At 40.9% G+C, this 11,838-nt stretch overlaps 5 protein-coding genes across 7 annotated transcripts; 2 read left to right on the top strand and 3 right to left on the bottom strand.

The window, feature by feature from the left end:
• Positions 1–59: 59 nt before the first annotated feature.
• On the top strand, positions 60–1,374 carry Hmgcl (hydroxymethylglutaryl-CoA lyase). The gene is made up of 3 exons (XM_018003147.2): positions 60–204; positions 258–716; positions 777–1,374. Exons 1-3 carry the CDS (start codon positions 154–156, stop codon positions 1,254–1,256), a joined length of 990 nt encoding a protein of 329 aa, XP_017858636.1. The 5' UTR covers positions 60–153; the 3' UTR covers positions 1,257–1,374.
• Positions 1,316–4,218, bottom strand: sip2 (septin interacting protein 2). Of its 3 annotated transcripts, none has more exons than XM_018003134.2 (5): positions 4,077–4,218; positions 3,905–3,989; positions 3,275–3,636; positions 1,891–3,158; positions 1,316–1,681 (listed from the first exon to the last, which is right to left on the bottom strand). In XM_018003134.2, the coding sequence occupies exons 1-5, from the start codon at positions 4,216–4,218 to the stop codon at positions 1,439–1,441; spliced, it is 2,100 nt and encodes a 699-aa protein (XP_017858623.2). In that variant the 3' UTR covers positions 1,316–1,438. The 3 variants fall into 3 exon arrangements, with proteins under 3 accessions (XP_017858623.2, XP_089320150.1, XP_017858625.1); XM_089464024.1 differs by having other exon boundaries at positions 3,905–3,983; positions 4,078–4,215; XM_018003136.2 differs by lacking the exon at positions 3,905–3,989 and having other exon boundaries at positions 4,078–4,216.
• A 756-nt stretch (positions 4,219–4,974) lies between these two features.
• On the top strand, positions 4,975–6,281 carry Coprox (oxygen-dependent coproporphyrinogen-III oxidase). The gene has a single exon (XM_018003143.2). It carries the CDS (start codon positions 4,975–4,977, stop codon positions 6,133–6,135), a length of 1,161 nt encoding a protein of 386 aa, XP_017858632.1. The 3' UTR covers positions 6,136–6,281.
• Positions 6,282–6,838: 557 nt separating this feature from the next.
• Positions 6,839–7,778, bottom strand: Sumo (Small ubiquitin like modifier). The gene is made up of 2 exons (XM_018003151.2): positions 7,618–7,778; positions 6,839–7,509 (listed from the first exon to the last, which is right to left on the bottom strand). The coding sequence occupies exon 2, from the start codon at positions 7,435–7,437 to the stop codon at positions 7,165–7,167; it is 273 nt and encodes a 90-aa protein (XP_017858640.1). The 5' UTR covers positions 7,438–7,509; positions 7,618–7,778; the 3' UTR covers positions 6,839–7,164.
• Positions 7,779–9,540: 1,762 nt separating this feature from the next.
• Positions 9,541–11,459, bottom strand: snRNP-U1-70K (small ribonucleoprotein particle U1 subunit 70K). Its single transcript, XM_018003141.2, has 2 exons — positions 11,042–11,459; positions 9,541–10,940 (listed from the first exon to the last, which is right to left on the bottom strand). The coding sequence occupies exons 1-2, from the start codon at positions 11,457–11,459 to the stop codon at positions 10,000–10,002; spliced, it is 1,359 nt and encodes a 452-aa protein (XP_017858630.1). The 3' UTR covers positions 9,541–9,999.
• Positions 11,460–11,838: the final 379 nt, after the last annotated feature.

The following is an 11,838-nucleotide window of genomic DNA, read 5'->3' as shown; positions in this document are numbered from 1 at the left end:
GAATAAGTTTTTGGTACACAATATATTTATAATTATCTTATCAACTCTCAGCATAAATTAGAACATGTTATCGGTTTGTGCAGATCATTCTGATAAGCAACAGCTGTTCGCTGTGTTAAAGAGGCACTGCACGTAACAAGTTGTTTATCCATAATGATAATACCACGATATTTGGCGCGTCCTCTATTCCAATGGTCTTTCCTTGTAAGTCCTCATGATCCATGGATACAATTAGTATTAAAACAAACAAATTTTAGGGCAGATCTTCACGATTTATGTCCCAGCTGTCGCAGGATAACGTGCGCATTGTGGAGGTGGGACCACGCGATGGTCTTCAAAACGAGCCCAAATTGCTGCCGGCTGCTATAAAAATTGAGCTTATAAATCAGTTGTCGAAAACGGGCTTACAAACAATTGAGGCCACCAGTTTTGTGAGTGCTAAATGGGTGCCTCAAATGGGCGACAATTCGCAGGTCTTGCGTGGCATACGCCGTGCACCAGGCATTAGTTATCCTGTGCTGACGCCAAATCTGAAAGGATTTGAGAGTGCTTTAGAGGCGGGCGCCGAGGAAGTAGCTGTATTTGGCGCCGCTTCGGATGCATTTTCGCTTAAAAATGTCAACTGTACAGCGGCAGAGGCAATCGAGCGCTTCAAGCCCGTCCTCGAAGCTGCTAAGAAAAATGGAGTTCGCGTGCGAGGCTACGTTTCCACTGTGGTGAGTAAAATCGGTTGAAACATTCTAAAATAGTGTTCCAAGTATTAAATTCTCTTTTAGGTAGGCTGCCCCTACGAGGGAGCTGTGCCACCCCAGGCTGTGGTCAAGGTGGTAACTGCGCTGCATGAAATGGGCTGCTATGAAATCTCGCTGGGCGACACTATTGGCGTGGGAACTCCAGGTAGCATGCGCAAGATGCTGGATGAGGTGACACGCGCCGTACCTGCACAGCAACTGGCCGTGCACTGCCATGATACGTACGGCCAGGCGCTATCGAACATTCTGACTTCCTTGGAGTACGGTATAAGAGTTGTGGATGCCTCTGTCTCTGGCCTGGGCGGCTGTCCCTATGCACGCGGCGCATCCGGCAATGCAGCTACTGAGGATGTCGTCTATATGCTGCACGGAATGGGTATGAATACGGGTGTCAATCTGGATAAACTCATTAAAGTGGGCCGCTACATATGCACGGAATTGGGCAGACCAACTGAATCCAAGGTGAATCGTGCCTGGAAAGGGCCCCAGGGTAAAAAGTTATAAACTTCTTACATACCCACACAGCAATCGATGGCATTTACTAGTTACTAATTGTTACTAGGTGTGTTTTAAGTCGTAATCTTTATTTGTTAAATTAAAAAACTAATTGCGATTCGCTTTATGCATTTGTTATGAATTCCATATAGAAACGCCTCCTCTTCTTAACATGTTTTCAACAAAAATAATTAAAATTTCTTAGCATCCTTTATAGTGTGCAAGGAGACGTCGCCGGAGGCCAGCGACAAATCTGCCAAACTTTGATTAACACGGCGAGGTATATACGATTTATTTTGGTTGGTGGCACAGCTCTTGCCAGGCGTCTTTATCTTGCCATCGTGACGCACCACTGTTGGGTCGGAGGCTGAATCCAAATAGTTTTGGATTTGCGACACACTCGGCATCGCCAAGGGAGTACGTTCATCAACGACCTGGGGAGGGTATGGAAAATGATTTTTTAGAGGATTGGGGATGCGCGATAAATATGTATATTAATATTAAGAAACAATAATTCATATCAAAATTCAAGGCCCATAAATTTGAATAGTCCTATTAACCTACTCCCTCCTCAACCAAATGTTCAACTATAATAATACATACATATATATATATCTATGCAACTCATCCCTATTCGACTCACCTGCTGCAAATTAGAACATATGTATGCCTTCTTGGGCAGAAATGGAGCACTTGGATTAAAGTATTCTGGATTAACTTTTGCTTCCTTGCCTGCTAGGGCGGCTGCCTGGCCCCTCTTCAGCTGACATATCAGTGAGTTCTCCTCCTCCAGCTGCGTGTCGCTCAGATTATTTGATGTTGCCCGGAATATGCTCATCAGGGGCGCACTACTGGATTTTTGTGTATAGGCACGTATGGGACTGACGATATGGGCAAAATTATCTGTCTGACTCTTTGCGAGGCGACGCAAGATGGGTTCGTTGAAGAACTTTTCGGTTGGCAGATAATTCATATTGATTTTATGCCGCAATCTGCCAGTGGCCGGCAGCGGCTTTTCGGGTAACATTGGCTCACATTTATTTTGGGGCCTGATAAATTTATGCGGCGACTTTGTTTTCTGATGCAAATGAATTATGTTTGAATCTGGTTGCTGCTCTGATGATTCTTGTGGGGTTTTGTTAGTTTCCATGTATTCTTGAGCTTTTTTCAACATGTAATCCATTTCCTCTATGGTGCCATTCAAACGTGTTGACTTGTTTTCCTTATCTTCCTCATCATCTAAATCAATTAGAGAGCATTCCTCCTGTTTAATGCTTTCCCTGCTCGCCTCGTTGCGCTCTCCATCCTGCTCTTCTTCATTCTCGCTGGACGATGACAATTCAATGATAGTGTTATCTGCCGCATCACTGAGTGCCATATCCATTAAAGTCTCCTGCATATCAGACAGCAGCTCTTCCTGCTCGATCTTAGATATGCCATGTGGCTTAGCCTTGGCTATGGCCGCATAAAACAAGTCATCAACGTTCAACGCTGCTGCCTCTGTAACATCTTTCGAGCTGTTCGCCAATGAATCATCAGCGGCCGTTTCGTAGCAACTAGAGCCAGATGCAGAGCCTAGCTCCGTTCTCAACGTCTTGGCTGTCAGAAAGCTGCTGTTGAGAGAGCAGGACTCATCTGATTGCAAGCCAGTGAGATCGGCCTCATTGGCCTCCAGTATGGTTGAAGGGCGCAACAGGCCGACCATTTTGACGGGCGATGTCTCTGTCTTTAGCGGAAAATGTGAATCGGTGGCATTGAGCATAGAATCGTTATCCCAGAAACGTGATGGCGCCTCAACATCCTCCAACTGTGTGCACTCTGCACTCTTTAGTGGACTCTCGTTGCACAAGTCAGCTTGATCAGCTACATCCGCCAGCATACGGCGCAAAGACTCCGTTTCTAAGTCATCAGCTGCAAAGCAAATTGAGATTTTAGTCTTAGCTAAAGAATATAGAATTAAATCTGCAATTCAGATCATTTACTAGATCCCTGATGAGCTTATAAACATATACTTTAAATAGACTTACATATGTTTGAACGCGAGCATTGCCTCTTGGCTGTAGCCAATACCTGTTCCTTATCATCGCTGTTCAAATATTGGAAGAGTGTGCTGTCTGGGTCGGAGGCAGTCTTATCGCACATGCGCTCGAGAGCATCGAAACTGTCATCGGCCATTTGTTTGGCTGTATTCTCCGTGAGTGGGAACATATATTGCTGTCCACTCTCTGAATCCATTGATGAAGTAGTTTTATTCTCGCGCTGCTGCTGCTGCTTCAGCTCCAGTTCAGCTTTGCGAGCCTGTATTAGAGCCGGAAAATCCAAGACAATACCCACACTAGGACGACGATCGAATGACTCTTCTTGTGGTTTAGGTGCAGCTGGTCGTGGCCTTTAAATTAAAATTAAATTCGATTATGTTTATTTTTAAATTTATTTAATTTTATTTAATTATTTATTTATTTTATTTTATTTATTTATTTATTTTTTTTTTTTTTTTGTGATATGATCAAACTATTCTATACTGTTTTGTGCCTGCGACTAAATGCAAAGCTACTTTACTCAAAATATTGATCTGCAGCGCATTCTAAGTTTATTCATGCTACGCTGGAGCTAATTTTTCATCCACTCTACAGTAATACATATATTGACGTATTTACCGATCCGTGAGCAAATGTTTGAGCAACTTTTGACGCCATGCTGGATTGTCTTGAAATTTTTCCAGGCCTGACATTTCGACTGCGTTTTTTGTTTATAGGAGGTTAACGTATATAAACACAAATAACAATGTATTACACAATGAACAAATTTGGAAAATTGGAAATTTACTCACATAAATTGGGGAAGAAATTATAATTGCAAAGGACAAATAGCGTTCGTGCAGCTGCCTCCGTTCAAATGAATCGATCATCGACGAGTAAGCATCGACGCGCGGTAAATTGACGGGTAATTTTAAAATCGATACTTTAGGCATTTATTCTTTAGGGCTGCAGAGGTACGAACAAGTAGTCAAAGAGTAGGCGAAAAACAATTTCATTTCTCTTTTATTTCAATTGATAATCTTAATAATTATAATAAAAACGAAAATTCAACAACTCATATATGACGGAATTTCTGATTAATTAAACGATAAGTTCGGTCATAATGTGGTGAAGAGTTATTAATTGGTGTCCGTGGACTGTTGATGTCGCGATCGCTCAGTGTACTTAAACCCAGGCTTTCGTCTTCGATGGATATCATAATATTTGTAAACTGGAAAATTCTAGACGACTCCCTAGATCGTGAAGGAGTTGATAATTTAGATATATGTTGATCCTCGGCTATTTCACTCGGCTTTCCAATTGAATCAAATAAATTTGAAATTTGAGTTGCCTGCTCAGGATAAGTTTCATTTGAAGAGAGCGGCGAGTCCGAAGAAATAGTAGAATGTAGTGTTTTATTGACTTTCATTTTGAATACCAGTTCATTAAAGTCGCTATCGAAATCCATATTATAAAAAATAGGCAAGCGAAAAAACTCGGCTCGTGGATGAAGAAACGATAATAAAAAGTAACTGTTCTTTATCGAAACATGCCGGCTATTTATTTATTGTGATTAATCATCGAAGTATGTATCATCGATAGCTATGTTATCAATTGGCTTTAAATGCCGGTGCAAGAAGAAGACACATAGATAACAAGTGTTGTTCGTAACATAAAAACAGTTGTAAATGCAATAGATTAAATTAAATATGAATGCTTTACGACACACAATTTCAATCGTGGCGCTGGGCACCTTTCAGCTTGGACGCCGCATGAAAAGCCAGCATTTGCATGGACTCCTGCTTGGCACTGGGCTTGGCCTTTCCACCATCGCATCGGTCACGTACGCACAGGCCGAAGCAGCAAAGGTCAACCGAAAGTTGAACGTATCCAAATTCATGGCTGAGCCCATTACGGACTCAGCTGTTTTGTTGTCCGATCAAGACAATATGCGCCATCGCATGGAATTGATGATCATGGAGATTCAAGCTGATTTTTGTCGTGCACTCGAATCGGAAGAGTTCAATGGCCAGAAATTCAAAGTGGACCGCTGGCTGCGCAAGGAAGGTGGTGGTGGCGTCACCTGTGTCCTGCAAGACGGCGACGTTTTCGAGAAGGCTGGCGTCAATGTCTCGGTTGTGACCGGCTCCCTTCCACCAGCGGCCGTTCAGCAGATGCGGTCAAGAGGCAAAGATCTGGCGGAGAACGTTAAATTGCCATTCTTTGCTAGCGGCGTCAGCGCTGTCATCCATCCGCGTAATCCCCATGTGCCGACCATTCACTTTAACTATCGTTACTTCGAGGTGGAGTTGCCCGATGGCTCAAAGCAGTGGTGGTTCGGTGGCGGTACAGATCTGACGCCCTACTACTTGGACGAAAGCGATGCCCGCCATTTCCATAAGACGCTGAAGAGCGCCTGCGATGAGCATAACACCTCCTACTATCCAAAGTTTAAGAAGTGGTGCGACGACTACTTCCACATCAAGCATCGCAACGAGTCGCGTGGCATTGGAGGCATCTTCTTCGATGACATCGACGAGCCCAACCAGGACGGCGCCTTCAAATTCGTAACCAGCTGCGCTCGTGCCGTAATCCCATCGTACCTGCCGTTGGTGCAGAAGCACAAGAATGCGGACTACGGTACCAAGGAGCGCGAGTGGCAACTGCTACGACGCGGCCGCTACGTGGAGTTCAATCTAATCTATGATCGTGGTACTAAATTCGGACTCTATACTCCCGGTGCCCGCTACGAGAGCATCCTAATGTCCCTGCCGCTGCACGCCCGTTGGGAATATATGCACGAACCAAAAGCTACGTCCAAGGAGGGTGACTTACTAATGGTTCTGCGAAATCCGAAGGAATGGGTTTAACTTAAATTGTGTTATATTTTTATTTTACTATTAATGGGATTGGTGCCTTTCATGATAAAGTTTTGATTATAGAATAAGAATTGACAATATTTATGCCCGTACAATCTATTTCCGTTAAAAATTAAAAAGTTTAATTTTACGACAAAGACGGTTGAGAATTCTCTATTTTTTACTCTAAATTTTATAAATTTATGAAATTTGAAATCGATTTGTTACTTATTTTTTAATCCCTCCCTTTCAAACACAACCATACGTACATTTAGTACGCGATGACGTCATATATTCCATATATGCATTTTGAGGTTATGTTTGGTAGATCTTTACTATTATGCCGAATTACAGCTAGATTTTGAGCAGATAGTATAATGCCCATTTCATTACGTATTTCCACCCAAATACGTATATGTAATAATAATGAACAGTTCATGTTTTTATCGTACACATGGACAGACATCTGTCTGCTTCGATTGTGTATGTATACTCGTTTTCACACACACGCACACATAAACGCAGTTGCTGTACTGTACACGAATTGTGTCCGTGTGCACCAACAACGCTGAAACATCACACAACACACATACATACACGTTTGCACCATGTTACAAGCACTTCTCGTGTGTTTGTGTGCGTGCGTCCAAGGAATATAAAGCGGGAAATGCGCGCCATCGTCAATTTAGCCACCAATGCCAATGAAAGAGACAAATTTCTTTTATGAATCAATCTTAAATCATAGTTTACAAAATGCTTTATTTTCCAGTTTTTTGTTTGTTTTTGTTTTGTTTCTTTTTAGCAAATATTTAGATGTATGTTGGGGACACTTCCTTTAGTTGTTTTCATTTCATGTGTATACAACATGAAACGGAACAAGAACAGAATTGATATTTTTCTTTTTGTTTATTTATGTAGAATAATGCTCGCTTATTTATTGTTGCTTCTGCTATTGCTGTAGCAGTTGCTGTTGGTTTTGTTGCTGCTTTTGTCGTTAAAATGAAAAGTAACTAGCTTAACTACATTCATACAAGTATATATTTAATAAACACCGCCGGTCTGCTGTTGGTACACCTCGATAGTATCGCCCTCCTCCATCTCTAGTGAGGTTGGGGTATCGTTCTCATTGATGGGCTGGCCGTCAAAACGGAAGCGCACCACCTGCATGGAGAGTCCGGCACGGTCGCAATAGGCATTCATTAGTTTTCGCAAAGGTGTGTGTTTCTTAATTTTAAATTGGACCACCGCATTATCCTGGCCAAGTACTTTCAGATTAATGTGCTCAGTTTCACCTCCCTTCTTTTCGTCAGACATGTTTCTTTTTTCGCTATGTATGCGCTTCACGATATTCACAAATGTAAAATGCAATAATGCCGGGCGTGCGTGCTGTACATTAAATGTAAAGAATACGCAGAAATTAATGAATATTCACCATTTATAATATATTTGTTGTTTTTCACTTCAAAACTACAACTGAAATTTAATTCTTCTTACTTTTTTATACGTTTCACCACTCGCTTCCCTCTTTTTTATATTACCAAGCGGCTTGCGCTAGCTACACACACGCCAAAAAATGGTTGTATTTTGAGTGTTTCCCTATTCGCACACGGCAAAAATTACTAGCAAAATAATACACTAAAAATTACCAACGACGCGGACTGACAGTGTTGCATGTGTCAATATTAAAAATAAAAAAAATGGGGACAAGCAAATTACAGAATATTGTTATATTCTTTTAATATTACAATTATTATTATTATTAGTGAATTTTAGAAGTCATATCTTAAAAATTAGGTTGCGGGTACATAATAGAATTATTTTGTTCGAAAGTCCTCAATCACTGGCCAGAGAACACAGTTGTTCCTAAGCTTAAATTTGAATGTGCCAAGCAATTTTTCACTATATATACATATATGTGTTGTATTAGTGGTATTATGGTAGTTAACCAAATTATAGTTGGTTGATTTGTTTTTTATTTCGTCGATATATCAATTATCAATTAAACAGTATGATTCACAATCGATAGCAAATTTATCGGCGCATAATTTAATTGTTGTGTCGAACCAAAATGTTGCACAGAGTATCACTTCCCGATTGATTAATTATATTCTAATTTGCCGATTATATTGTTATTAGAAAATAATAAAATGAATACTAATTTTATTAGCTTGTATAAAATACTTTATTTTGTTTTTGAAGTTTTGTTATAGCACATCAATAAACTTTTTAATTTTCGAGCAACAATCATTCAAATGCAAATTCAAAAAGTCCCACATATGCATTGCTTAACACTCCAAAAGAAACAATATATTTTGAAAATTGAGCTCCGAGGATCCACATAAATGAATCAAAGCTAATTTTTGAACCATCTGAACTCTTTTCATCATTTCCCCTTAGATTATAGTTCTTTTTGTTACAGTTCTTCCGTTTTTCACCTTATGCAGATTATGTTCTACAACATTTGAAACACGTGAGAATACGCTATAGAGGGACATTTACCAGTTATAGGCGCCAAATAACGACCAATAACAAACCTGATGCCGTTTCAGAATATATTTTTTTATGCTTATCCTGTGTGTGTGGTCCTCTAGAACAGGTGCCACACAAACAATCACCAAACGAAACGTACTTGAAAAGATCGAGATCGAAACATGATTACAACGATATCAACTTGATATATAACCATTTCTATGGGGCATACCTCATCCCCATCAAGATCAAAGAATATATACTTCATTAAATATATATATTCTTTGGATTCTTGTTCAATTTCATTTTGACCAAATTATGTCTTTGGAAAGAAATCTTACCAACAAACCAGCTCACTTAACAACTTACAATCGTCAGATATTTCGAAAGAAATTGAACCGGTTTGAACTTACTCACAGACCCAGGTTTGGATAGAGCTATGGTACACCAATTGAATAAGCGGAGCCATCACGTTTCTAGTGTTGGCCTAAAACGGTAAACGCAAGGATTAGTGAGATTTGTGTAGAGAAGAATTACCTGATTATTCATAGGTTTCTAATGGGTCAAGGCTTTGAGTGGTTTTGTTTTTTTTTTGTTTGTTTTTTTTTTTTTGTTCTGAGGGATTTTTTGATCTAATTTATGTTTGTTGAAATACTTATGATTTGTTTTCACACTCTGGACGTATATATTCAATATACAGATTTTCAGATTTTCAATATTGAAAACTGCAAAAAATAAAGAAAACAAAATGGCACGAGTTAGCGCACAGTTTTATAGTAGAATTGTGTTTTGTTTGTGATTAATTTTAAACATGTTTTAACCAAAACAAACCAATCAGTACTCGCTCGGAATCCGGATAGTCTCATATATTAATATTTACCATATACCATATACCATAGCATTCCCTTATACCCCCTTACCAAAGGTGGGGAAACAAACACATGTTGATCTGATTTATTTTTACTTACTCTTCATTTTCAATTGTTAAGATTTACTTACATATTTAAACGTATTTAAGCTATGCACAATTATTTTGTTGATTTACGTTTTTCTTTTTTTTTTTTTTAGTTTTGTTACTGCTTTTTTTTGTGTTTTGCTTTCAAGATTAATTAAAAATAGCAACTGAAAGTGCTTCCAGCTCAAAACGGACTTACAGCTTGTCTTACGCATCAATGATTCCGAACTTTATCATCCCACTGGCTGACTCGCTATGAATTTTAAATTTCAAATTGCAATTGAATAAATAAGTAAAAACAATCGACGTTATCGATTGTGCCAAATAATGGATTTGTTACAATTATAATAATAGTGTGTTACCAGCGCAGGATTACAAGAAACAAATTCTGAAAATTGTTATCGTACTCGATTACCAATTGATTATTGCTGTTCTGTCGATGGACAGGACTCTCACTGACGCCACCAAGTCGGATCGCTGGCATTTTGGCCACCATTATCGGGATTGTTGCTGCGTGGAAGTATCGGCGGTGGAGGCACGCTAAACATATTATGATGAGTAGCAGGTGGCCGATACTTCTCCTCATTCTCATCGTCCAGTTCACGTTTGATGGACGTGTTTTGATAGTCATTCATCGAATATGTTGGATAACCGTCATCAATAGGCTCCTCCTTGATCTTAATCATGTCCATTTCACGGAAATCTGGTTTACGTTCCTTGACATCGCGATCGCCGCCACCACTGCGATCAGAGCCTCCCCGATCCCTATCTCGTCGCTCACGCTTGCGCTCACGCCGTTCGCGAGATGATTCCCGTTCGCGTGACTTGGAGCGCTTCTTTTTCTTCTCACGCTCACGATCGCGATCGCGGTCCCTGTCGCGCCTGTCACGTCGTCCATCGAAATCGTCATAGTCACGATCCCTGCTACTGGCACGACGTTTTCGTCGTTCGCGCGACCGGCTGCGTGAGCGACCGACACGTGCGCCGCGTTCCCTATCGCGTTCTCTGCGATCTCGGGAGCGCGAGCGTCGCCTCTCACCGCCCACAGCTCCGCCGTAAGGAGCCCGACCGCCACGTCCATCGAGACCATTGTTGGCCCCGCCACGAACACCACCCTCGCGATCCTCACGCTCACGTTCCAAGCGATAGCGTTCACGCTCACGCTCATTGTCCTCGCGGCCGGAGTGCTTGATGTTCACATCATTGCCACCTCGCCGTGTGCCGCCCAAGCCGCCGCCCAGTCGACGTGGCAGCCAGCCCTTAACGGTTCGAGCACGCTCAACATCCACCAGAACACGCTTGCTGTCTATCTTCTTACCATCGGCGTGTTTGTACGCTGCGTGCATGTCCCGTTCATGCTCGTACTCAATAAAAGCATAGCCCTTGGGTTTACCTGGAGTACGATATAGAATACAACATATTTTATTTAAAAATTATTCCCTTAATCATTAAAGCATAATTAGATATAAAATAATGCATAAAAACATAATTTACCTGACTCCTGATCATGAATAAGCACGATTTTTTTGATGGGCCCGTAGAACTCGAACTCGCGCCTAAGTTTAGACTCGGAGGTGTCGTAGTTTATGCGCGCTACGAAGAGAGTGCGGAATGGATCTTCTGTAGCGTTTTTAATCTCAGTTGGATCCCACAGAGCAATTTCACGTTCCAGTTTATATGCGACTTGTTCAGCCTTTTCGCGACGCCTTCTTTCCAGTCGCTCTTGGCGCGTTTCCACTGTTTTAGGCGGTGGTGTGTCCTTTGGGTCTTCGAAGTCGCTCATGAAATTGGCTACGCCCAAATACCCTCGTGATTTTTTTTCATGTGGCAACTTGTCCACCGGCGGCATAAACGGTATTGGATCCCGTGAGGCGAATAACGCCAAAAGGTTTGGCGGTAGATATTGTGTCATTTTGTTAATATATTATTACCTTTGTCTCCGTCGTTCCGTCAAATTTAGTGCTAGACATGGAAAAATGAGGTTATGTTACACTTGTTTACGGCAGAGACGGATTTAATCGATTTACATACTTTTTGATCCATTCAGTATATATATTTGGATTATTGCTTGGGAATTCAACAATCCCAATTGCAATATCCGTAGTTGTCAATTTCTGCTCAATCGATTTATTGCAATTAATACTTATGAAAAAAATATTTTTTCTTGTAGCGCAGCTAGTAGGTACACAGTTACTAAAGATGGCATTATGCTAGAGATGTGCAATTCCCTGAGATCTCACAGTGATAGTTATTTTTAAGTATATGCGACAATGTCTGGTTAACTTTAATAA

The sequence above is a fragment of the Drosophila arizonae genome, chromosome 3 (genome assembly GCF_054131065.1).
Source record: "Drosophila arizonae isolate 15081-1271.41 chromosome 3, UAZ_ARI_1.0, whole genome shotgun sequence".
In the NCBI taxonomy this organism is placed as follows: domain Eukaryota; kingdom Metazoa; phylum Arthropoda; class Insecta; order Diptera; family Drosophilidae; genus Drosophila; species Drosophila arizonae.
This window is presented reverse-complemented; position numbering and strand designations above follow the sequence as displayed.